Here is a 25,972-nt window from a genome sequence, read left to right on the forward strand (position 1 = left end):
AAAACTTTAAAAAATAGGGACATAAGATCCTGGCCAACTAGTCCACATGCCAAATGCACTTCCTGACTCTCTAATACACACCGGGCACTAAATCGAAAACGTCTGAAGGTCCTCTCCTCCATGACCTATTAGGTTTCATATCTTTTAGCACCTAGTCCTTGGAAGTATTCCAGGGTCTGCTGAATGACCAGTATCTCAATGCCTTGTGGTCAAAATCAAAGCGATACCGCCCTTCTCCCCTTCCCCACATCTGAAGCACGCATGAACTCCTAGAGGGACTGCCTCGGAGGCCAGGGTTCCTTTATCGAGTGCCCTCCAAGCACAGGGTGGGGCTTAGGTGCCTCTGGCTGTTAAGGGAACATGACTGGAGAGATGGCAGCAGGGGGCACGCCCAGCCAACTGGAACACAAAGGCCTCCTGTGGCCTCCAAGTGGAGTTGTCATCCAGCCTGAGGACTGTTATCGTGAACAAAGTAAGATCTGAATGAGTGGGTTAGAGTAGCTAAACCCCAATCTTCTTAAAAATCACCAGCTGCCAAAAACCAAAAACACAAAAACACAAAACAAAACAAAATCATCCGCTGCCTCTAGACCTGAGACATGAGGGTTTCCTTGCAGAGACCTGGCTGGGGCCACAGGTTACTGGGTCATACCTTGTGTTCTCGGGGCTTGGGCTTCCGGTGACATAATGCTCTTTTTTGGGCTCAGGGTGCCTCCTTGGCCCCACTTGCAAAGACCGCTCGGAGCTGAGTAAGGTTTGCTCTGTAGAGCTGTACAAGGATCAAGGTAGAAGCTGAGTATAACTGAAGTTCTTTGGGGTAATGGAAATATTACCTTATTAACCAGGTAACTGGGTGGTAGCTGCTCCTGGAGATACAGCTAGGTTAGAGAAAAACACACAGATACTCCCAAGTAAATACCAAGAACCTGGTCTTGGATATTTGCAGGTAAGTTCTTACTGTCTTCTCTATGATGCTTATCTCCCCCCAAATACCCAGATTATCTTCCCTCTAAATTCTCTTTAAGTCTGTGGCTTACTAACATTTCACTATTCTATTTAAGAACCTAGTCATGGGATGCCTGGGTGGCTCAGTCAGTTAAGCGCCTGCCTTAGGATCAAGTCATCATCACAGGGTCCTGGGATCAAGTCCTGCATTGGGCTCCTTGCTCAGTGGGGAGCCTGCTTCCCCCTCCTGCCTGCTGCTCCCCCTGCTTATGTACTCTGACAAATAAAATCTTAAAAAAAAAAAAACAAAAACAAACAAACAAACAAACAAAACCCACAAAAACAAAACCTGGTCCTTCCTGGGTTTTTGAGAGAAGGGATACTAAATTAAAGATACATAAAAGACTGAAGTGTATCTATGCAAATAGTAACAGCTTGTCATCCGGAAGGGAGGATTACAGCAAATTTTTTTCTTCCCTTTACTAATAAATTTACTGACATGAAATACTTTCTTATTATGAAAAATCACAGGGCGCCTGTGTGGCTCAGTGGGTTAAAGCCTCTGCCTTCGGCTCAGGTCATGATTCCAGGGTCCCAGAATCAAGTCCCACATCGGGCTCCCTGCTCAGTGGGGAGCCTGCTTCCCCCCACTCTCTCTGCCTACTTGTGATCTCTATCAAATAAATAAATAAACAGGGGTGCCTGGGTGGTTCAGTGGGTTAAAGCCTCTGCCTTCGGCTCAGGTCATGATCCTGGGATCGAGCCCCTCATTGGGCTCTCTGCAAAGCAGGGAGTCTGCTTCCCTTCCTCTCTCTCTGCCTGCCTCTCTGTCTACTTGTGTCTCTGTCAAATAAATAAATAAAATATTTAAAATAAATAATCTTTTAAAAAAAAAATCACAAACGCACCTTTTCTGAAATGAAATATTTGCAAGTTTCCTAGTAAAAGTGTTGGAATTAAAACAAAAGTGAAGCCTCCAGTTTCATTATCAACCATTACTCTACACACTTCAGGAATACTCTGTTTAAATGTGGCAGAGGTGAGATAACACATCTCAGGCCCTAGATCACAAATGCATTGCCAGACCGTTCCACTGGCTTAAGAAAGCCAACCTCGATGCATTCAGAACCTCAAAGAGAAAAAAAAAAGTTAATATAGTCCGCAAGACAATTCTATGACAAAAGCCTGTTAGTTCCACACCCAAATCCAGCAAACTTGTTTTCCTGTTTAGTCTGTCCTCAAGCTTCACAGCAAAATCTTTATGACAAGCATGTTCTGGTACAGAAGGGCAGACTCCAAGGACAGGAGATGCCATTAGCAGATACAATTATACGGCACACAAACAATAACTCTATTTTACCACCTCAAATGAAATCTGAGGTGTTGCAAGCTCTGAGTTTTTGTCCACCTTGCCCATGAAATGCAAAAAATAGCAAATGAAAAAATTATTTGGTGTTTGAGTGGATTTCCACACCAGCAATTAAAAAGAAAAGAAAAAAAAAAAAAAGAAATAAAAAGCATGCTTGTCCTGACTCCTACGAAATCTCAACAGGCCCTCAAAGACCTCTACCAAACCAGAGAACTCGGGTCTCATCCCCAGGGATTGACTGGTCTCCTGACTCAGGCTGCGCCCTGGAGCCTCCCTTGCTGAAAAGGTCAGCACTCTGCTGCCTGTCTCCCGGGTGTTCCAGAAGCCTCTTCCTCCTAAACACCAGGTGCCCATCCTGCCAACCACCTAACTCTGGTTCTTCCTCAAATACCGTGGGACTCTCCCCTGGCCCCAGGGCAGCAGCCCAAGCCGTGGTTTCTCAGGGTGGGCCTCTGGGAAGAGCTCCCCGCCCTCGTGCTGGTCATGTGGACAGCAGCCTGCCAGGACATGCAGCCCAGCCTGTGTCTGACTTGCTATTGCATCCTCCTCCCCGGGAGGCACAGACATGCACAGCCAACCTCCAGCCAGCAGTGGAGACCCGGCGTATCCACTGATGCTGGCAAATGCTGGGCCCAGGTACGGGAACCTTATTCTTGAGCCTGAGCCCCTGCAGTACAATCTTCCTCAGAGCCATTTCTCCTCTGTGAGAAACGAGACACCATGAGAGGCCTTAGTGTAGACCTAGAGAAGGGGGTAGGCACAGTCACGCCTCAGCTCCATGTGTACCTGGTCCCACCTTTCTGTTCTCTAAAACTAGAGCGTCCTCCGTGCCAGACACAATTCTTTGGCCACACTCCAGAAACCAAAGTGGAAGGGATCATATAAAAAAAAGACAACATCCTGCTTCTCAGAGCCAGTACTGTTGGCAAGTTGTGCTGGAAAGATTCACGCTTCACTCCACCAATTCTTTCACAAAGGCCCAAATCATTCTGCCCTAGTAAACCAGCCTGGCCCAGAGCCTGTATGAGCGTTAAGGCAGTTTTTAATCAGACTGCTCTGATGCCGACCTCACCATACACAGCTACCCCATCACGATGGCACCCGACGTCCCCAATTGTGTTCCTTGTTCTGTCATCAATGTGCTAGCTACACCTCCAAGTCTCCAAGCCAGCACAAGGAAGGCCTTTCAATTCCCTAATCTTTAGAACAGACAAAGTGTTCAGGCCAGCCTGCTCTCAGGAGTTCCGAGATGAGAAAGCAACAGAATTCCCAAGACAGGCCCTCATCTATGACAAGAAGATCAACATGGGTGCTGGGTCACCGAAAGAACCTAGTGAAGTCTGCACCAAACAGCTGTCTGTCCTGATCTACAGTTAGAGTAATGCTACCGTGCATTTGCATATGGAGCAGGGTATAGAGGAGAATCAATTTTTAGCTGTGGTCCCTTCTACCCTCAGCAGGCTCGATAACAGACAGCAAAGTCTAGCTTACCTGGTTACATAAAACAAATGAGCCCACGCACAGGTTCAGGTAAAATTCCCTTCCTTTATTTATTCAGGGCTAAACCTAAGGGACTTCAACTTTGTAAGTAGGAACCTCAGGTCCTGTTTCAAACTAGAGTATGACTAGGACACAGAAGTGGATACAAAATGGCCCCACCCCCACAAAGGACCACTCAGCTCCAGGGCAAGAAGTCCCACCTCAAGAGAACCTTCAGATGTCCTTGCTTGACAACAGATGCTCAGAGCAGAGAACTGGTTTCAGTCTGAAGGAGGAAATCTAGATGAAGCTCTTGTTGCCCTGTGTTATGACGCCTCCTTACAAGGCTTAACATAATGAGGCAGTGTTTTCAGGCATGATGTTCATACTCTGGAAACGGCAGGGACCAGGGAGTCTGTAGTTTAGGGCCCTTCAAAGTCAGGTACAACGAGGATCAGTGACAGCCTCTGCAAGGTGAGGCCATCTCACCCAGCATTTACAGGAGGAGCTGTCCGCATCCCAACTAGAGGGAGAGAAAGGGGGGATGAGGGAGGAAGGGCCAAGCCAGCTCTCCAAGAACAATGACCTAGTTTGTCTGACTGGTCTTCCTACAGTGACCTTCACAGGTCTGCTTCTATTTTACTTTCAACTAGAGGGGAAAAAAAAGAAAGGAAAGAAAGGAAAGAAAGAAAGAAAGAATTTCTACCTGTATTTCTACCACCCAGAGGTGACCACTAGCATTCAGCCAGCATTCCTTCAGACTTAAAAAAACCAACCAACCAACCAACAAAGACCATTACAATTTTGTAGTTGATTTTCCCCTCCATCCCCAGGCCTCTCGAACCCTTTCCACAGCCCATCCCGAACTTTGACACCCAACCACTGTCAAGAATTTTGTATCCTTCTAATCTAAGTTATCTATATCTATACCGACCCCTAGAATATTGTTTTCCTAAAATGCCCTAAGTAAAAATAAAATAAAATAAAATGCCCTAAGTAGAATACTGTACAAGTAAACCTCTTGCTTTCTTCTGCACACTTGAGACCCCTCCGGTGGGTATGTAGTCCTAGTTAACTCGTGTGCACTGCTATCCTGGCCCATTGCATGACCACATTTATTTATGTATTCCCTTACAGGTTGGCCATCCGCCCCCCATTAAGTCAATTTTCCCCCTATGAATCAACACAGTAACAACTCTCCTAGTACATGGCTCCTTGTGCAAGTGTGAGCTTCTATATATATATCCATTAATGGAATTCTTGAGTCACATGTATGTTTATTTTCTATTTTACTAAATATCGCCAAATTGCTCTCTAAAGTGGTTCTGTCCACTTACAACCAACCAGGACCAGTTCTGACCTTCTCACACCTCTACCAACATTCAATATTGTCAAGAGCTTTAAAATGTTCACCCTCCTAATAGGCGGTATTTAGTCATCTGCTTTCTAGTGTAGTAAAAAAGAGGGATACCAGATTATCAAGTCTCTACTCCCCTACCTCTAACTACATCAAAACTCCCAGGGCTACTGCAAACTATACCATGACTGGGTAACCCTTTTGCACTCATTGCTGCAAACATGGAAGACACCAGTTGTCTAAAGTTCAATACTAGCTGTAGGTTGATTTCAAAGGCTTGGAAGGAAGAGGCTCCTTTCCAGAGACTTTTCAGACTGGATCAGCTAAGCTGGCACTATCATAGCTGGTCGTAGCATCTCCCCCGACTAGGGCCCCTGCCTAATGTTCCAAACATAGCTTGCTGGCGTCAGGAAAGAGAGGCTTAGAGCTCCCCAGGAGCTTTGCCTATGGACAGAAGTCGGGGAGGTCTGTCTCAGAGGCCGCCGGAGGAACTGCAGCCTGGCTCACCCTCCTACGTGCAGACAGGCACAAACCACTGCAGGGGCGGGGCGCCACACCACTTGGTGGCCCCCGCCAACCTCCCCTGCGGAGCTCTCCTGGCAGAAGGCTGAAAGGCCCACCAAATGTTGCACACCACCATCCCCTCCACACCCTGGTTCACCTCCCCCGAAACAGCTCCTTTAACAAAAGCCCCAAACAATCACACTATTCATTTATTTAGTCTAAGGCTGGCTCTTAGACCCAAGTCCCCAGAAAGTGTGCTAATATTAAGAACAGTCTTCCTTGAGCTCTATTCCTAGCTGTCCCAGAATTGAGGTTTAAAGTGATGACTCACGGTCCTAGAGGACTTTTTAAAAACTTTTTTCTTTTTTAAAGTAATCTCCATGGGGCTCAAACTCACGACCCCAGTCAACAGTTGCATGCTTTACCGACTGAGCCAGCCAGATGCCCCTCCTCTAAGACCTCTTACCCAGGAAATCATTTCTGTACCTCTCAACATCCTCATATGGGCGACTCACCCTTGCAGTGCGCCAGCTAATTGAGATTTGACTGTGGACGTTTGGAATGATTCAGAAATAAAATGTCAAATGAGTCATTTTCCCCCTACCTTGAGCTCAGTCTTCACTCTTGGTGAAAATAACACATCCTGACATGCCTTCATACAAGCTGAAGCAAAGTAAATTACAACCAGGGTAGTTGATAATGCAAGAGCTGCGTTTTTTGTACTTTCTAGCTGGTAAGGCACTTCCTCATTTCTTCTATTGCCTCAACATTAAGAAACAAGCAGCTTTAAGAAATAAAATGGCTTTTCCTGTGAACCACCCCCCCTTGAAACAATCAAGGCACAAAAGCAACTCCTACGAGGTGCTAGCTGTTTGGAGTCCCAGCTACCAAATCTGCCAAGTCACTGGCAAATTATTAGAGACCTGATAATGCTTTTTGTTAAACTATAAATTTAAGCACTCCTAATGCAGTCCTTAAAATGGGAGCAGCTATACCAAGGCAGGAAGAGACTCATGTCCACTGATTTTGACTCAAGTCCAGTAACTCAGAAAGGAGTTTAAAGACTTTTTTTCAGTCATTGTTATTCATGACCATGACAGCTCTCCCCAAAGCCCCCCCACTCCCCAACACAAGCCTCAGGAATGCAGGTGCGTGGACTACATGGCCTGGGCATGGGGTTCGGGGTTCTGCCACACTGTGTCTAAGCTCAGGACAGTAGAGAGAGCTGGGGCACCTCGACAACCATTTTCACTTAACTGAAACCATTTTTAACTTGGGGAAAATGCATGCTTCACTATTTGACTCACTAAACGGAGAGAAGGGACTTTTTAAACCTGTGAAGACCACAGTGCAGTTTCCCACTCACCCAATGAAGAGAATTCTCTCAAAAGCAGATAAGTTGAAAGGCTGAGTCATCTTCCTCTCAGAGGCACCCCCCCTTGCCCCCACCTGGTGATGGGTTACATACCCTTCCCCTCAGGATACCTTCCCCACTGCATTTCCCAACAGCATCTCTGGGCAACAGGAGAGTAAATTATTTGCTAACAATGCCACAGAGCAGGAGTCCTGACCTAGGGTATCCTCTGTAGCCCAGGGAGTGGCCACACCCTCAGTCCTGCCATCAGGATGCTACTGTCTCTGCCTCCAATCCTAACCTCACACTTATCACCTGGCTAAACAAATCCTTAAACTCCACCTGGAGCAGGTGGGGACAGAGTTTACAGATCTGAGTTTGGGAGTTGCAAGTTTGTTTCTACTCTCACAGTCCAACACCCAAGTGCTGGAATTCTGCCCCTCTTTGTCTATAGGACCTGATGCTCAGGAGACCAAAGTGCTGCTGTAGCAAGTAGAGAGCTGCAAGGTAACATTATTAGTTACTCTGTAAACACTCTACCAGGATCCCTTAAGGGATTGGTTTCCAGGAGATGTCTGGTATTTAGAAACCTGACTAAATAGTTAATCCCAAAATTAACTCTTGAGTGTGTCTGGGGATAGCATGGAGAAGATAAGCCCTCATGCTCCATTACAGTTCAAGTAATTGTGCTCAGTGACCAAAAAACACACCTGGAGCCCTTTCTTCTGGATAGCTCACTAGAGATTCGTTAGTGCAGTGCACAGAGTTTTCAACATATATACTTAAGCTAAGTGTATAGTAACCAATCCTTTTAACAATCCGGAAGAAAATGTTACTCCCAGTTCACACATGGGAAACGGAGGTCCTGGGGAGGCATTCCCTCCACCATTCCTATATGTTAATGAGTCAAACGGATTCTAAAAGCCTATTCACTTCCCAATGCTTCTGACCATCATGCCTTGACCTTAGCTATCAGACTCACATATACAGGAGAGGATCAATGTCTGGGTTTGAAGAACACGGATAAAAAGCCAAGGAATGCTTTTTCATGACTGGACTTTTAAACAAGCTTCACATTGGAAGGTACTCTTCTGCTTCAAACCCGGGGTGTAATGCCACTTTGTGTGGCCTTTCTCCACCACCTTCCTTCCCTCGCCCAACAGGAAGCGGTCCCTGCCTCGGAGCACTTACCACTGGTAACTTTTATGTTAGTTCTCTAATGACACTGTTGAATGTTGTGGGCTGTGACATTTCTAGTCAAGCCCTCTCCCCAAACAGCTTAGCACACAGAGATTTTATGGCGTGAACGCGGTGCGTGGCGCCAAGCTCTGGGCATAATTCTGCCTATAACCTGCTCCCACCCACCCGAGACCTCAGTGGTCTGCGATCCCGGAGCCTATGTTCAGCGAGCTGAGGCTGCACTGGTCCTCCGGAGGGCGGGGCAGGGCGGGTTCCGGGCCGAGACGTGCAGGCCCGTGGCGCCGGGAGGGAGCCCCGCGACCCCTTCGGGGCCAGTGCAGCGAATCCCGGGAGGCCTCAAGCAGGAATGCGCCACAGGACAACCCCCCTTTCCTCCGTGCAGCGGGAAGGCCGAGGGTTACGTAATCTTCCAGCTGCGCCCGGGGCCGCCACTACATCCCTCGGCCGCACGGGAGCCAGCCCTGCCCATCCGCACACCGCGGCGATTCGGGCGATGAGTGCCGGATGCGGGCCCGGGGCTCCAGGACCCACATGCTGCAGAGACCCGGGAGGCGGGGGGTGCAGGCGGACGTGACCAGGACGGAGGGGAGGGGCGAAGACCCGGGCGGAACGAATCAGAGAGCCGAGGAGAGGGATGCGGAGGAGCGGACGTGACCAGAATGGAGGGAGGAGGGGCAGAAGCAGAGCATGAATGGGGGAAGGGGTAAGCATGAGGGGGACAAGGACGCGGGAAGAGCACACGACGCTGAATGGAGGCGGCACGGGGGAAGGGAGCTGGGGACCGGATTTCGAGGGGGAGTTTACAAGGAAAGCATCAGAATGAGGAGGACATGGCCAGGGTGAAGACGGGGAGGAGGAATGGTATTGCTGAAGGGGGGAAGGAGAACAGAGGAGTGGGGGGTGGAGGGAGGAGAGGAAGGAACCCGATGAGGAGGGAATACTGAAAGGAAGGCGATGATGAAAGGAAGGCGATGATGAAAGGAAGGAGATGATGAAAGGAAGGCGATGATGGAAGCAGATCCAGAAGGTCGGGGATGGGGCGGGAATGGGGGTAAGCACTGCGGCAGGAGAGGGCCGGCTTTGGAAGAAACAGGAGCTGGGGGTCTGGGGGCTCTGAGGAGCAGGCCCTAGGCGCGAGCTGCCTTTCTCCTCTCTCCCGACCTCAGCCGGGTGCAAGATGCCCGGCAGCCTGCGCCGCACCGGGTGTGGGTGTCCTGAGTGCACAGGCGGCCGGGATTCCGCACTGGCTGGGCGCACGGAGCCCAGGTGGGGACGGATGGCCCGGCCTCTGCCCCGCTCACCTCCGGCGCGTTCCCGCTCGAGCTGCACTGCCACCGTACAGCGAAGTAGAAGCTCGCGACGCCCCTCCGCTGTGCGAGAATCGGCCGCCGAGCCCCAAGGTTATCCCGGCTGCGGCCGCCGCAATCCCTCCGCCGCCCCGCCCCGCACCCAATCCTGGCTCCGGGCTCGCCGGGCCCCGCCCCTCCGCGTCCTCGCTGGGCGCAGTCACCTTCAGGAGGAAGTGCCGTGGAGCTCAACGCGCCTTCAGGTTGCCCTTTGGGAAGGACTATATTCCGTGGCGGAAGGACACATTATGGAAAATCGCAGCCTTGACACTGTGCGCGGACCAATGGGGAAGTGGCTAGGCGGCAAGACCCGCCCCGGGAGCCCCGGAGACCTCCCTCCCAGTCCCGCAGGCGCCGGGGCCGCCACCTGTTGCTGCCAACCTAGGAGTGCTAGACGAGGCCTCTTCTCTTGACCCTAGGCCCAGCCTGCCCTAGCTGTCCTGACCTAACCGGGCAGTGCCCAGATTTATGGATCTCCGGCGGCATTCCCCCAGCCCCGTCCCGCGACTCTCCATCCCTTCGGGTGCCCGCCCCGGCACACACCTCGGAAACTAGGTCGCACAGGAAGTTAGGGACCCCGAGTTGGGATCAGAAGGTAGGGAGAGATGGAGACTCGTGCGATGGTTGAAGGTCGCCTTCAGAAGGGCTCCAGCATTGCGGGGGGGGGGGGGATTATGGAGGGTGGAGTGTGCATGAAGCGGGAGCGCGAGGTCTTTTTACTCTTAGGGTTAGAACAAGGAAGGACAAGTTGGGGCCTGGTGTATACTTTAGTTGGGGCTGGAATCCTGCAGAGCATGCCTGAGAGTAGAAAGTGAATAGAAGGTATTAATATAGAAGGTATTATATTAGCGCAGAACTATCAGGAAATTTCTGTCATTACATACCGTTACATATCGTTACAACCGATGATCTGCAGGAATAGGCACTTTTGTTTTCAACCTTATGTATTTAAATCAATATCGATAGAGCTTTTATTTTTCTCCAAAGTATTTTCCGATTCCTAGTGATTGGTAAACAACCAGTGATTACAGCCGTTATCAATGAAGCAGCTGTTAACTCTTGCCTTCCTTAAGCCAAGTTTTGAGAACAGATACAATGTTGCCTCATTAAAAATCGTTAAGACTGTTCTTTTAGGGTCTTTCCTTTTCCTGGAAGACCAATGGGTGTGACCTGCTAGGCAGAAAGCAGCCTTGCAGATGAATCACAGGTCTTTCATTCTTTCCTGTTAGTTCAGATAAGATAGCACCTGAAAGTGACAGCCTAAGAATAAGTTTGTTTGCCATAGAATCCTTCCATTTCTTCTGGAAGCTTTTTTTGGTCCCCTTAGTTGTAGATAGGAAATTGGTTGGCCCTGAGCTAAAGATAAACTTAAAAAAGTGCTGGATAACACCTGGACGATGTTGCATTTAAGTTCTAAGTCTAGATATAGTCGCAAGATTGAAATGCACATGTATTAAACAGCATAAAAAATGCTGTTTTTTATGAAATTCTAGCAGAGACTAATCCAGCATATCCTTGCTCACATTTAGATGCACAGTGAAAATCTGTTACATGGAGTTTAAGGTGACTGTCATTGTTTTGCTGAAAAGCAGTATAATATACCAGAAAGTTTGGATTCCATCTTAGTTCTAATTCTACTCACTAGCTCTCTGACCAGTTCCTTAAATGTAAATTGAAGACAATTCCTGCTTCACAGAATAGGATTTGATCAGATGATGTATGTGAATGAGTACTGTACAGTGCTAAGCAGGCTTCCCCCTTTTTGGGAGATGACTTTGTGGAGTATGGTCCTCTTGACTAGTGCCAGAACATTCTTCTGAATTCAAGTAACTGCCCTCTCTCGGTCATCCTGAATCTCCACTCCTTTGACCCAGCAACAAGTGACCCCAAGGTTACCTGAACCTGGGGGGAAGCTGAGGCAGAATACAAACCAGCCCCCAAGAGGCTCCTCCCCTACAGCCAATCCTTCAGCTGTGCTCTGACCTGCCAGGATGGGAGGGGAAGCTGCTAGATTCACCGGACTGGGTAAGAGTTAGGGTACAGATTGCTGTGCTACCTGTTTGGATTCATGGCCACAGAACCACAGAATCTGGCATCAAATGGTCTAATTCTTGAAAGTCATTTGGAGTCCCTGATGGGGTAAGTGTGTCAGCAAATGGTACTGGACCCAAACCCCTGGGGTCCAAAGATGAGCTTTGGCCCTGGTGAAGAGGATGAAGTTTACAGGCCTTATCATTACATGACCTCTGGGCCTCTGAAATGGCGGTGTTATTTCTCCTGCAGGCCAATACAGATTTCCAGGGCAGTCCACTGGCTCTGAATGTCAGATTTAAAGCAGAAGTGCTTGTAACTTTGAACTTTATATGCCCTTTCCAGAGCCAGACAAGTAGACGTAATTTATTCTGTGCCTTCCTTCAGACTCCTAAGAGCTCTTCAAGCTCACCATGGTGGCACAAAATCTTAATTCCAGAGCTCCTCCACAGAAAAATCCTGGAAGAGAAAGTTGGGCTTTTCAATTTGGGAATAATGAGAGGACAAGTTCTCTGGGAAGGGGAAGGCTTCGTGTAGGAAGAGACATGGAAGGTTGGTTAGGATAGAGATGGGTATGGGAAGGCCATTCCAGGGCATAGGAAAGGTAAAGAATGTTTTCTGAATGCAACTGTGTGTGTCTAGGTCCCTTCTGAGGAAATGCCTCATTAGCACTTAGAAGCAGGAGGGAAGCTTGAGGAGTCCATGTTCATTCCAGTGGAAGTACTGCCTCAGCCAAAGCGACCCTGTCAGCCTATGTGAGCCACTGCAAGTCTTTCTCTAGCTCTTAACTGTTAGGGCTCACAGAACAAAGTCTCCCTAAAGTACTTTAATCCTATCTACCACGTCAATCCCATGGAGGCCCTGTGCTCTTTTTCCCTACAAATAGAGCCACAGCTAGATTGGCTAAGATGCAAGTGGAATTGTAAGCAGACACTATCCCCCCAAAGTAACTGAGATTTGGAAGACCAAGAAAGGCATTGGTGAAGGATGGATTAAGTGACCCTTCACCAGGAATTCCTCCTGCTGCAATTCAGTCAAACTTTTTCCTTGGCACCGTACCTACAGTCTTCATCTCCATACTCACCAGCTATGAGATAACCTGACCCACTAAGGAGACTTTGGTCTCTCTCCTAGATAAAATATTTTTGTAGGAAATGCTTTAACTTAAAGGATGGCATCACTGGCTCCACTGCAGTGCAGAAAGGGTTAGGGAGGATTCTGAAAGCTCTGTGAAAGGTTCTATACTCCAAAGAGAATGATGCCTCTTCAAATGAATTGGAGCTGACTTTTATTCCCACCCTTCTGGGGAGGGGCGCTCTGGGGGAACTTATGTGACCCATGAGGCTTCCTCCCCAACACTCTCAAATTGGTGCCCAGAAGCTGAGACGTCTCCCAAACCTCCATGTCAGAATCCATCCTATGAGAAGCTGTTAAGTAACCCAGTTATGACTCAGCACCACTCATTCCTCCCTCTCCCCACTGGCCAGAATGAAAGGCAGAACCAAGCAGAAGGCTCCTCCCCTATGGATGGCCACATCCTCACCACAAACTGAGTCAGGACCACACCCTGCCTGTATGGAAAATTACCATGAGGAGGAAGAGGAAAGTTAAATTCCAGGGGTTTTCAGAGTTCTCAATCCAGAAATCATAGCCATCTACTCTCCATGTGGAACTAACTGAGGAAGATAGTTCTTTCCCTGGCCCTAGCCCTAATTCAGCATCTCCAGATCTAAATTAAATAAGGCTGCTTGAGCCCAGGACCATATGAAAGATAGGAGACCACTGTTAACCTCTGTGTGCAGTATTTGTACTGGCCTTGGCCTCTGTGAAGGATGATCTCTGGTTCAGACCTGGCTTTCACAGGCCCCACCTCCCCGGTAGGCAGGCCTGGGTCAGAGAAAGAGGCAATCCTCCCTCTACTCCTCCAGGCTGTGGGAGCATTCCTCCCCAGAAACTCAGGGCCCCACCCTGCAAGTCCCTGCAATGAAGGCATCACTGTTAGAGAAGTGTCATAGGCTTTAATTAGGTTTGTTTTATACCAAATAGGTTTTTAAATTTTCAGATATGATTATGTATTGCTTTCAAAATGCTTAGATTCAGAGTCCTGTTGCTTTTATGTGAAACACTATAAAATGGTGTATTTAAGGTCATTATGATTTTATTGGCATAAAAAAACATGTATATCCTGCTTTTAAAAAAAAAAAAAGTGACACCCATGAGACTAGCTCAGATTTTTGAGTTTTTTCCTGGTCATATAAACTATCTGTGCATTACTTCTCATTCTATCATTTGCTAGTACTTGCTATAGCAGATCCCAGTGAAAAATTAGAAGAAATGCTTAAAACTGAGAAAAATCCAATTTCTGAAAATTAAGGAAAAATGTTGTTAAACCACTGGAGTGGCCAAGAACCTAGGCTGAGTTGCTGTGGGCACAGTTTGAGAAGCTCTGAGGAATTAAAACAATGGTTAAGAGTTCAGGTTCTAGAGTTGGGCAGCTCTGGTTAATAAAAGTCCAGCGCTGCCACTAACCAGCTATGCGACCTTAGACACATTATTTAAGATCTCTAAAGAAAACCTATCTTCCATTTTTGTTATCAGGATTAAATGAAAAAATGATTTGTGAAGTTTGAGACGTTATCTAGCCTAGAAACAGAAAAACAGTTCTGGAGTCAGGTCTCCTGTTAATCACTAGCTATGGAATAACAAGCAAATCACTTATACTCTGTACCTCTGTTTTCTTACCTACAAAATGGGAATGCCGGCCCCTCCTTCATAGGCTTGTGTGAATTATATTAGTGCATACATGTAAAGTGCTTACAACAATGCCAAGCACACAGTAAGCCAAAGTGTTAGCAAATTATTAAAGTACTCTAGCATAATGCCTGGCACCTACCTAGTAAGAACTAAAAAATGTTACCTATCTTTGATACTATACAGATGAGCTCCTCCTAGGAGACAGGAATTTCAGTCAGGGTGGGCTTCCTGATTGGGCCATTTACTTAGTGGAAGGGTATTTCTCTTAGACCTGAAAACAGAATGGACCAGAGAGCCTTGGAGACTTGTAGAATCAGAGTGTAACAGTCTTGATTAAGAACGGGTGAGGAGGGGCGCCTGGGTGGCTCAGTGGGTTAAGCTGCTGCCTTCGGCTCGGGTCATGATCTTGGGGTCCTGGGATCGAGTCCCGCGTCGGGCTCTCTGCTCAGGAGGGAGTCTGCTTCTCTCTCTCTCTCTCTGCCTGCCTCTCTGTCTACCTGTGATCTCTCTGTCCAATAAATAAATTAATTAAAAAAAAAAAAAAAAACGGGTGAGGATAAGAAAAAGCTCCTAGGGGGTTGGGCCTTGAGAATGGTACTTCTAGGGGCACCTGGGTGGCTCAGTCTAAGTGTCTGCCTTTGACTAAGGTCATGATCTCAGGGCCCTGAGATCAAGACCTGTGTCAGGGTCCCTGCTCCACAGGAAGCCTGCTTCCTCCTCTCCCACTCCCCCTGCTTGTGTTCCCTCTCTTGCTCTCTCTCTCTGTCAAATAAATAAATAAAATCTTTTTAAAAAAGAAAGAAAGAAAGGTACTTCTACATAAGGCAGGTCAGGTAGGGTACTTAGGCAAACTTAGGCAAAGAAGTTTATCTCCAAAGTAGGGTGAAGGTAATGAAAGACAATAGGTAGTATGGGGTGGACATTGTAAATCAATAAGCTGTAAGAGACTAAAAAGCCAATACTTGAAAAGCCAGTCTTGTTTAATGTTTTTTGTATCCTCTGTACTTATATTCCTATTTTTTTCATTAATCGTTCATAAAATATTTGGCAATGTCCAACCTGTCAGATAACTTAGGGTTATGTGGGCACATGAAGCACAGCGTGAAAAGCCAACAGAAGGTTGGCGTGGGAATTTCAACAGGGAGACAGGCTTCACTGAAACAGTTAGGTCTCCTAGAAACAGCTGTCTTTCCTTGAATAGTCTGGATTTTGTTTGATTAAGGGAGGCTGCATTTCTGTAGATGGCAAATTAGAAACCAAGCCAACTCCTGACCTGTCAGCTATTTCCCCCTCACCTCCCTTTTCCTAAAGAAATAGTTGGGAGGGGTGCTTGGGTGGCTCAGTTGGTTAAGCAACTGCCATCAGCTCAGGTCATGATCCTGGAGTCCCAGGATGGAGTTCCGTATCAGGTTCCCTGCTCAGCAGGGAGTCTGCTTCTCCCTCTGACCATCTCCCCTCTCATCCTTTCTCTCTCTCTCTCCTTCAAACAAATAAATAAAATATTTAAAAGAAAAAAAAAATAGTTGGGAAGAAGAGAGTAGGGGCCCAAGCCCTGAGAGAACAAGGAAGAATGGCAAGGTTAAATGCAGAAAGCAGAGATCCTAAAGGTAGGAAATCTGAGTTGCTTTGGTCTCAATGGTCCTTTTAAATCTTGAGGAACAGGCATCAATGGTATTCTCTATCCTTCTGAGTTTGTGTCATCTGCACAACTGGAAAGTTTCCCTTCTTTATCCAGCCGACTGAAAAAAATGTTGCCAGAACTGTAGGATGCTACACTAGATGGACTCAGCTTTGACTCCACCCAACATTAGTTCCAACCCTGAGGATATTCCACTCTCCCCCCCCAACACCCCATTTGGGGGCTTGGGGCAGGTGCTGGGCCAAGGCTAGTCAGACCACAGTGATCATATCCAGTCCACAGCACCTTCCATTTTATTGTTTTATTTACAAACAGGGTGAAGTCAACTGGGAAAATCAGGAGGAGGGAGTCAGTCTGGGCCATCCAAATGTGGAGTGGTTCCTGGGTCAGTCTCCACCATGAAGGCCGCCTCTTCTATCCTTTTCCTGCCCCTTGGTAATGGCCCCTTGATTCCTCAGGGCAGCCTCGCACGCTGCTCCTGAGCCCTTGTATGAGGGCAGATGGATCCTGGGGGAACAGGGGTGGTACGAGGGCTGGGGCCCCCTCAGTTTGTGTAAACCTGAGTTCCGATCACACGCATGATTTCCTTCTGTATCTTGGGGTCCTGAGTATTAATGTTGGCATCGCCCACCTGACCATCCTCATATCTGCCAAAGATAGGGCAAGTGTGAGCATCAGAGGGAGAACAATACCAGAATAATGTCAACAAGTGGAACTATATCTGGAGGTGTGGTCATCCCATCCCAGAAGTCAAAACCCTTTCTTGCTACTCTTCTGGGTGGAAAAGATTCAGTGTTATCTGGTTTCCTTTAAACAGACCTTGACCTATACCCATCCCCATCTTCCACAGAGAAAGTTCTAGTGCCAGCTCCACTCAGGCAGCCAGGGACAAGTCTTCGATGACAGAAACAGACTTTCCCGGTAGTCACACCATCACACCCCCACCCTCATTCCTCAAAGTAAGCCCCAAGGTACCCTCCTAGACTTACACAAAGAAGAACCGTGTGCAGACATGGTCAGACACAGGGCACACCCAGATGTTCCCATGCTTCTGGAGGTCCTTAGATGTAATCACTGGGAAGAAGGGGGCCAGAAGTTATAGATATAATGCTTAAGTCACACAGTCCAGGGAGGGGAGGAAAGACATGATGTGTCAACACCCTTGGCTGGATCACAGGGTTAGGGACACAGAAAAACAGGGACTGGGTGAGCTACCTACCTTCACAAAGTGCTATACAGTTTAGATTCCGACTCTGCAGGAACCTCGACTGAATGGATCGGGTCTGGAAGAGAAGGAGCGCAGAGACAAGTGGACTGTTACAGCTTTCCCTAGAGAGGACGGTTAGCTGCTGATGGCTAGGGGTGTGGATCAGGGATATCTGGGGACCCCAGCCATCACCTCCCCCAAATCTGCTTTCCCATAATCAGTCTGGATGAGTCCATAGCTTCCATCTTTACATTTTCATGTCTTTCTCTGCTTTCATACTTATGACTGAGGCCACATCTAACTCTGGAAGTGTGTTCATCTTAAAACATACCTGATTCCTTCAAATGATCTGAAAACTCCCCACCTCCACCACCATCTGTTTCCCCATCCATCTCTGTAGCCTCAACTTATCCCAGGGAAAGGGTTCTGCCTCACTAGAGCAGTGCCAACCAATAATACCTGGGGGATGGTATTCATCCTGTTATATCTCTGGACCAGCTCATCCTTGGAGGGCATCCTGTGCTGTCCTTTTCCCATTCCTGTCACAGAACAACAAATCCAGTTTACTCACCCATTCCTCAATCAAATGTTTACTAAAGCGCATACTATGTGCCAGGCACTGAGCTACACATGTAGTGAATAAAACAAACAAGGTATCTTCCCTGACACAATTTAGTCTGATGGAGACTAGAGGCAAAGAACAAGTAATTATAACACAGTATGGTAAGAGGTGTGATGGGGAGAATCTAGAACAATGAGTGAGCTAGAGGAGGAGAAGTAGCCTGTTTTAGAGGTTTGAAGGTGGCTTTCCAGCGACAGCTAGAAAGAATTAGTCAAATGGAGAGGAAGAAAGTGTTCTGGCACAGGTAACAGGTCATGGAAGGCCTGGAGGAAGAGAGCAATGTGCCTTAGTTTGTATGGAGCACAGTCAATGGGAGGGGAGTGACAACAGATGATGTGGAAGCTTTAAGCTAGGATCAGATCAGGTAGGCCTTACAGACCATGTTAAGGCAACTGGAGTTTATCCCGAGAACATCAGAAAATCACTAAAAGGCTCTAAGACAGAGGAGGAACATACAAAATGAGCCAGGAACAAGGGGCCCAGGAAAGTGGTATCAACACCTTAGATCAATGCCAGGTTGAGCAAAATGATTGAGGAGGAAGCAAGCAGAGCAAGCAGATCTGCTCTAGTCTCAGAGTTACACAGAAAAATATTACCAGAGTCACTTAAGAGAAAAGGCAGAAAGCACAGCTGGTAAGTGATGAATAATTTTCCATAAGTAACCACATGGCAACAATCTTAAGAATCCTGCTTCCTTCCTTAAGTCTTCCCAGACTTGAGGAAGTGGTGTCAATTCCCTCCACTTTCCCCCCCTACCTAAATCCATAAATCCTCCACCATCCTTATCTCCCAGTGAATAGCCCTATTTATAACATTTATAGACTTATTCTAGATTTTTCTTATTTAGATACAAAACAGTGCTTGTGTGCCCCTACTCCCAACTGTTTTTGGCCTGTGACTAGGACTTCAATCTTTGTTCTAAGCTTTCTCACAGGCCCAGCCTTATCACAGTCGTGTGTGTGTGTGTGTGTGTGTCTCCCCCTTTCTGTCAGAGAGAGAGATGGATGAACACGGGAAATGATGCTATCATAACAGGCCATAAGCTGGGCCCCTATCTCACAACTCCATCCTGGGAGCTTTCTATTACTAATCCCCTCTGCTTCAATTCTTGGTTTTGTAACAGCCGTGGTGCAGGAGTGGGGCTGACTGGACTGCCATGCTTCACTATGCAGGCTGTCAATTCATCATGCACTTACACTAAAGTCCCATGACAGATTTATGGCTTGAACAAGACCTAGGGCAAGACTTCAAACTGTTCATTTCTTCCTCCTATGGGCCACTTACCACCCCTCTATTTCTACTTTCTCCATTAGCTTTAATTAGGTTTAGCTCTGAATCCAAACATCATGACCTTCTTGTCTTGGGTATTTCAATGCAAGATTCTTTTTTTTTTTTTTTAAGATTTTAATTATTTATTTGACAAAGAAAGATCACAAGTAGGCAGAGAGGCAGGCAGAGAGAGAGGGGGAAGCAGACTCCCTGCTGAGCAAAGAGGCCAACACAGGGCTCGATCCCAGGACCCTGAGATCATGACCTATGCCAAAGGCAGAGGCTTAACCCACTGAGCCACCCAGGCGCCCCTCAATGGAAGATTCTCAGTGAAATTCGCACTCAAGTTCTACCCCAGATAAGAAAGAACAATCTGACTTCAACAACTGGTCTTAGAGATGGCCCTTGTGATACAATACAAATCCTGTCCCATCCCAATCCTATTGTACACTGTCTTGTCCATATTGACTCAATAATCTTCTGTCAGTTTATCAAGATCAGAACCTGAGAACATAGTGGCCAGAATAATCCCCAAATGCTTAGTGTCCGGATGACAGACATGTCAGATGGCTCTAAATAGAACTAAACAGATGTTTACCATCTCCTTTCTTGCTGGCCCTCATTATAACCTGCACACAATGGCCAAGTCATCTGAATGGAGGGTCCACTAGCCAGATAGATGTTCTCTATTTATACTGGCTCCCAGAGAGCACTGAATGCCACAAAACTAAGGATACCCTGGAGAAAAACAGGGAAAACCAAAACTGAATAGGGTAGATGGAAACACATAAGACAGAGTTGGCTAAATGTTAGAGTAACTACAATAAACTGGACATTTGTACACATCTCACATGCTAGGGACCCTCACGTATCTGCAGGGCTTCAAGACTCAGTGATTCAAGTAAAGCCTACCTGGTCAATCCAATAAAGTGATAAGAAAACTGGCCTAGAAATTAAGAGGCCTAGATTCCAATCCTAGCTCTGCTACTCAGTTATGTGACCCCAAGAAGTCATTTAACTTTAACTGAGCTTTCCTAACTGTAAGGTAATGAAGAAAACCTGCACAAAGAAGCCAAAAAGACTATCGAATACAACCCCTACTTTGCACCCCAGGCACACAGAATAAGATTCATTCACGCATCAATATTTATAGGGCACTTATGCTGTGTGGATTCATCATCAGGTTTGGTTCATGACACATCGTCATTTATTATCTATTATACCTATAGACCTCACCTACAAACTAAATCCAAGAACCAAAACCGTACTAGTGACTTATATCTAACTATCTGCCTTGGGAGGTAATCACTATCCTGAAGTTTCTTTAGTTTTATCATACATACACACACACGCAACTAAATGTTTGTTTGCTTTTGAACAATATAAAAAAGACATCACACAGTAGTCTTCTGGGTTTGGTTTTCTGTTTTTTTTTTGTTTTGTTTTTTTTGTTTTTTTAAGATTTTATTTATCTGAGAAAAAGCACGCACGTGGGGATGGTGGGAGGAGCAGAGGGAAAGGGACAAGCAGACTCCATGGTGAGTGCGGAGCCCAATGTGGGGCTCGATCTCACAACCCTGAGTTGGACACTCAACCGACTGAGCCATCCAGATGCCCCTGGGCTTGCCTGCTTTAAAATCAACTAATTACTAAGATTTTTCCACAGTTGAGAGCCACTGTTTATCCATTTTCATTGCTAAATAATAATCCATCCTGAGAATATACTAAAGTGTATTTATCCATCCTCCTGATAATCTGATAAAGAGCATTTGGGTTGTTTCCAAGATCGGCTATTGCAAATGGTACTGCTTTGAACATTCAGGTACACCTTTGGGTGTATGTATGCAGGAATGAAAATGCTGAATGGCTAGGATAAAATTTTTCAGCTCTGTGAATTTAACACCAAATTGTTTTCCAAAGTCATTGTACCAATTTATATTTCCATTAAAAATAAAAGAGATCCTGCTGATCTACGACATCTAGAACCACTAGATTTTTGCCAATCCAAATAGGTACTACATGTTAAGTCTTTTTGGTCTTGATTTTACTTCCTTGATTAATAACAGTTAAGCAGCTTTTCATATTTTTTTGGTTATTTCTCCAGTGAAATGCCTGTTCATGTCATTTGCCTATTTTTCTATTAGGTTGTCTTTTTCTTGTTGATTTTTTTTTTAAGATTTTATTTATTTGAGAGCACAAGCAGGGGGAGGGGCAGAGAGAGAAGCAGACTCCACACTGAGCAGGAAGCCCGACAGAGGGCTCGATTCCAGGACCCTGGGATCATGATCTGAGCTGAAGACAGATGCTTAACTGACTGAGCCATCCAGATGCCCCAATTTTTAAAATACATTTTTATTACTAATCTTTTGTAGTTAAATGTGTTGCTAAATGTCTTCTGGTTTGTAGCTTATTACTTTCATAATAAGTATTCTGATGAACACAAGTTTTTAGTTTTAATAAAGTCAAATGTACCAATCCTTTATGATTTATAATTCTATCTTTTTCCATTCTCTGGGTAATTTTGTAGAAGACTGTAGTAATGGTTTGGTTTGGTTAAAGTTTGGTTTAAGACTCACTTATAATACTATCTGGGCTCATGAGTTTTGGGGTTTTTTTGTTGTTGTTGTTGTTAGAGTAGTTTAAAATTTAGAGACTCTTTTAAGTTATACAATTCTGGATCTAAGTTTTCTTATCTTTGTAACAGTTATAATTACTGGAGAATACTAAATAATGACCTATAAAGAATAAAATACTGTCCCCTTTATATGGTACATGTGTAATATATGATGGTTAGCCTTTATACAGAGACTATAGAACAAGAACAAAACAGGACTGAAAAGGAACTAAGACATGAACCTGGAACACTGAGACAGTTTCAAGTCAGATTCATTTTCTGAACAGAACAAAGCTGGACTTATCTCCTGACTAGAGTATGGGCTTTATTCATGCCTTATCTTTGGAATAAAAGACTTTCTCTTCCACTCAATGTGACTATTACAATATTATGCAATTACAGACAGTTTAAATTTTAAAAAGTAGTTGAGAGGGCAAACAATGTCTCCAGACATGTAAGCCAATTGAAGATACTCAAGCTTTCAAGTGTATGCATATATAAACTCACAGGCACACCATCCATAATAATGACTGGCTACTAACACCAAAAATGAGGTCTACGAAAAGCCTCCTTTCACTCTCCCGGTTATTCCCTCACTTAATCTCAGAAGCCTCTACAATGAATAAAACTATTCCGATGGAGAAGAGGACTACCTAAGAGAAAGGAAACAACTGGCCTCACTTGTAAAGAATCTGAATTTCTAATAAGAGGAGGCGGAGAGACAGACTATGTATCTGTGACTGGGGAGAGAGCTGACAGAGACCACGTATCCATGATGAACGAGGAGGAGACAGCATAGATTATGTATTTACAAAATGAATGCAACGTAAATAGAGTCAAGGTGGCTAGAGAGTATTTCTTACCTGAGTATCCAAAGGAAATACTGGAGATGGGGCTCAGGTAGATGCCTTTGCCATAGGCTGCTCCATGCAGCTTGCAGGGAAACACCAGGATGAGCAATATGAGCCTGGGCCCTCCCATGGCTGTATATTAGGCAGCCACAAGGCTTATCCAGCCCTCTGTCCCTCCAATTACTTTCTCCCTCATTCAGATAATGCTAGGAACCTACTCTTGAAAAGCTGATTGGCTGAAAAATGGATGCAGGTTAACCCTTTTGCCCTACTAGATACTGATGTCTTGGAGAGTGAGGAGTGGCAGAGCCACTGAGTCAGTCCCTCAGAATCCATGCTTCTGTCCCCACACCTTGTATATATGCAGATTCCAAAAAAGGAACTACCAAACAGGTAGCCAAGAGGAGGGACAATATGCATTCCTTGGAGGCTCACAGGGCAAAGAAGTAAGACTTTTATAACAATTCTCCGAATGAACAGTCACATAAATTAAAAAGCTTTGTCTAACAGGTTAATTCATCACAGTGGCTGTGGTCAGCAATTCATATTCCTGCCTTTTGCTACAATCCCATTCCCGAAACCACCAAAAAACACAGTCTGGAGTCAGTTATACGACAGCCACATTCCTTCTATACAAACAATTCCAACCTCTCTCCTATGGAAGCCCCACAACAGGCTAGATTTGAGGATGCTGAGGCAAAAACAGCTAAGTACTCTAGAGCAGCTTTCCCCAAAACCGAATGGGGCATGGTGCGGAGTGGAAAGAAAGGGAAAGGGGCACAGCCTCACCTGCAGTTTGGTGTAGGAAGCATTGACCAGCCCATTGCGCAGGATCGAATGCCAGTTCTCAATGTGGGACCCACTGTAAGGCAGCGTAAAATATGTGTTTCCTCACAGTATGAGGTTCCCAGAAGCAGTTCCAAGACTGCCATGCCCCTCCCACCCATCCTCACCCACACAGGACATGCTGATAGGCAAATACACCTCGTGATGGACATGCACATGGATATAGTCACAGGCATGCAAGATATGTTTGTGGCTAACCCTCCATCTTTAATTTCCAGTCCCATCCTTTTTTCTGTGCTTCAGCTAGTCCCATCCTAAACCCCCAAATGCTGGTTCAGTATTTTTTATTTGCCTATTCTCCTGATATTTCAAGTTAAGCAGATTCATTTCACATTCAACAAAAATTTATCACTGATCCCAAATATGGCTGCCAGTCCTGACCTGATATCTATTTTAAGAAAAGGGTGCCATCACCCATTCTTAATCTCTCTCTCTCTTTCTCTCTCTCCCCTCCCACAGTTAGGCATAAATCACTGATTTCCTTCAAAATAGCTTTCAGATCTATCTCCTCCAATCTGTTCCTTCACCATCTTTTTATATGTAAATGTATTTTCTCAACTACAACATAAGTAGCTTGAGTAAAGACCAAATCATATGTATCTTTTTACTGTCTACAGCACCTACTACAAGAATAATAAATATTTGACTGATCAGTTGATGGATATAGGTAACACACACACTCCTATACCTCAAATGAAGTTGCCCTCCCATCCCCCTAAATTATTTGTTGTCCTCTCCACCCCCACCCCCAGTCCCCACCCTCCTCACTGGAAGGCAAAGGTGCTGCCGTAGAGCTTCTTGGCGGTCCGGAACCGAGCCTCCTTGGCAGGAGGGCTGCTCAGCAGGAGGAACTGGTGTGAGGTGTGCATGAACTTCAGCTGCTGCCCAGGGTGGGGGTCGAGTCAGGAAAACAGAGCAGATATGGAGATCAGGGAGGGAAAGGTTGGGGAGAGGGGGCAAATCAGGCTGGTACTGACCCCAAATAAACAGAATATGCTTAGGTCCAAAGGCTGCTGTTGATGGACAGAGCCAATGAGGCAAGTCTAGGACCAATATGGTTAGCTGGTTTGAAGCCCCTCCCTGCCCCTCACCAGATATTTAAAGAATAGTCACTTACCCTGCTGAGAGGTAGTTTGACAATGTGTGACCTGTTGCTAGAGATGATCCTAGCATAAAACAGAAAAAAAGAGATGGAAAGAATGAGTGTGTGGCCAGACCATCCAAAACAAAGCAGCAGTCTTGCTGAACCCCTAGGAGAACAAGCAAGGATTCCAGGGCTATCTGCATTGTGTGAAATGTTCAGATCCTATCTGGGTATTCCTGTGGGTGGTAATGCTAGTGTAGAAAAATGTTAAAAGGGAAGCTACTGACCAGAGACCAGCTAGTTACTGGGTAAACAATGGAGGAAAGAAAGAGAGGGATGAAAGGGAAAGTGCTACATCTAGGAGGAGAAAAGGATAACATGAAAGGAAGAGTACATAAGATCAGCTACAAAAAAAAAAAAAAAAATCAGAAAGCAAGGATCTGTATTAGCAGGGTGACAACTAGTACTTGGGTTTTAGAGACACACAACTGGGGCTCAAGAGCCATCCTATCTGAGCTCAGAGAAAGCCTTCAGGGTTCTGGAGGATGGATAGGAGTGGAAAGAAAGTTACTGTTTGGGCTGGAGAAATAAACAGAAGATACTACAACAATCTTCCTGAGGATTCAAGGACAGACTGGGCTGTGTATAGGCTGAATTCAGAGTGCAGGAGAGAGTAAAGGCATAAAACAGTGAGGGCTCAGCAAGGCAATGTTATCTCATGTAGTGGATACAGTTTGGTTCTCTGGGCTTCACCCATTTACTTGTGGTGCCATCCTGATGCCTGGTCACTCCTCGCACTATGAGGGAGCATGTTGCATAGCTGACTAGGATGTCAACAGCTGACTAGGAAAAGATGGGAAAGCTATGTCAGCAAAACAATAAAAATCAAGATCAGGGAAGGAGGGCAGAAGGTGGAGGCAGTAGAGAATGTTCAGAATCTTTGTTAGAAGAGAATAATAATATTGCCTCAAGGCTGTGGACAGTGTACAGCAACAAGGAAGGACTTGAGAGAGGGAAAAGGAGTAGAAGAGGGAGACAGACCTCTCTGGATGCACAGAGAACTTAGCTAAAACAATACTAATGCTTACATACAGAGGATGCTTAAACAACCCCATACTTCTCTTCCATTCTCCAAAGGATGAACCATTCTACCCATACTACTCATACTACTTACCACTGCAAGAGAGGATGGGCCAAGGGATCCAGCTTGTCCATCTGCTTCTTAATTTCTAGGTATGAGCCCTGTAAGACAAAGGCCATAAAATTATCTCCCAGGAGAGGTTGGGAGCCCTCCCATTTATGACTGACTATCAGGGCCCAGGGCAAGGTAGGCACTGAAGGCCACACAAAGGTAAGAGGAAATGAGGTTCCCACCCTCAAGGAGCCCAGTTAGATTGGGAAGACTCAGAAATAAATATGAAAATGACTGAAAATGCTTACAAAACAACATGCAGGTGGGTCTCCCTCATTTTATGCAATTCCTACAACTCTAAAAAGTTGA

At 46.0% G+C, this 25,972-nt stretch overlaps 3 protein-coding genes and 1 long non-coding RNA gene across 26 annotated transcripts in view; 1 reads left to right on the forward strand and 3 right to left on the reverse strand.

Annotated features, from left to right (window-relative positions):
* Positions 1–9,825, reverse strand: part of PKM (pyruvate kinase M1/2) — a 26,877-nt gene extending 17,052 nt beyond the window's left edge. The window contains exon 1 of one of the 4 annotated variants that reach the window (XR_014313046.1): positions 9,510–9,730. The gene's annotated coding sequence lies outside the window, so the exon portion shown is untranslated. Of the gene's footprint in view, positions 1–9,509 lie in introns of all 4 variants that reach the window. The other 3 variants (XM_082735775.1, XM_082735773.1, XM_082735774.1) reach the window with 3 other exon arrangements.
* Positions 1–10,040, reverse strand: part of LOC309868110 (uncharacterized protein) — a gene marked incomplete at its 5' end in the record, with an annotated part of 11,611 nt that extends 1,571 nt beyond the window's left edge. The window contains 4 exons of the mRNA XM_082737575.1: positions 653–769; positions 7,021–9,578; positions 9,658–9,718; positions 10,005–10,040. Coding sequence (XP_082593701.1) covers positions 8,545–9,578; positions 9,658–9,718; positions 10,005–10,040 — 1,131 coding nt within the window. The 3' untranslated portion in view covers positions 653–769; positions 7,021–8,544. The remainder of the gene's footprint in view (positions 1–652; positions 770–7,020; positions 9,579–9,657; positions 9,719–10,004) is intronic.
* LOC309867232 lies at positions 7,271–25,701 on the forward strand. Its single transcript, XR_014313052.1, has 3 exons — positions 7,271–7,359; positions 7,463–7,515; positions 25,609–25,701. It is a non-coding gene; the product is annotated as an uncharacterized lncRNA (long non-coding RNA).
* PARP6 (poly(ADP-ribose) polymerase family member 6) overlaps positions 16,249–25,972 on the reverse strand; it is a 27,585-nt gene continuing 17,861 nt past the window's right edge. For 10 of the 20 annotated variants that reach the window (XM_082735729.1, XM_082735735.1, XM_082735737.1 and 7 more), the window contains 9 exons: positions 25,646–25,713; positions 24,505–24,553; positions 24,156–24,268; positions 23,331–23,403; positions 22,554–22,623; positions 17,645–17,724; positions 17,198–17,261; positions 16,968–17,052; positions 16,249–16,625 (listed from right to left, as the gene is read on the reverse strand). In XM_082735729.1, the coding sequence (XP_082591855.1) occupies positions 16,523–16,625; positions 16,968–17,052; positions 17,198–17,261; positions 17,645–17,724; positions 22,554–22,623; positions 23,331–23,403; positions 24,156–24,268; positions 24,505–24,553; positions 25,646–25,713 (705 nt within the window). In that variant the 3' untranslated portion in view covers positions 16,249–16,522. The remainder of the gene's footprint in view (positions 16,626–16,967; positions 17,053–17,197; positions 17,262–17,644; positions 17,725–22,553; positions 22,624–23,330; positions 23,404–24,155; positions 24,269–24,504; positions 24,554–25,645; positions 25,714–25,972) is intronic. The other 10 variants (XM_082735732.1, XM_082735741.1, XM_082735733.1 and 7 more) reach the window with 3 other exon arrangements.

The sequence above is a fragment of the Mustela nivalis genome, assembly GCF_964662115.1.
Source record: "Mustela nivalis genome assembly, chromosome: 6".
Classification (NCBI taxonomy): Eukaryota; Metazoa; Chordata; class Mammalia; order Carnivora; family Mustelidae; genus Mustela; species Mustela nivalis.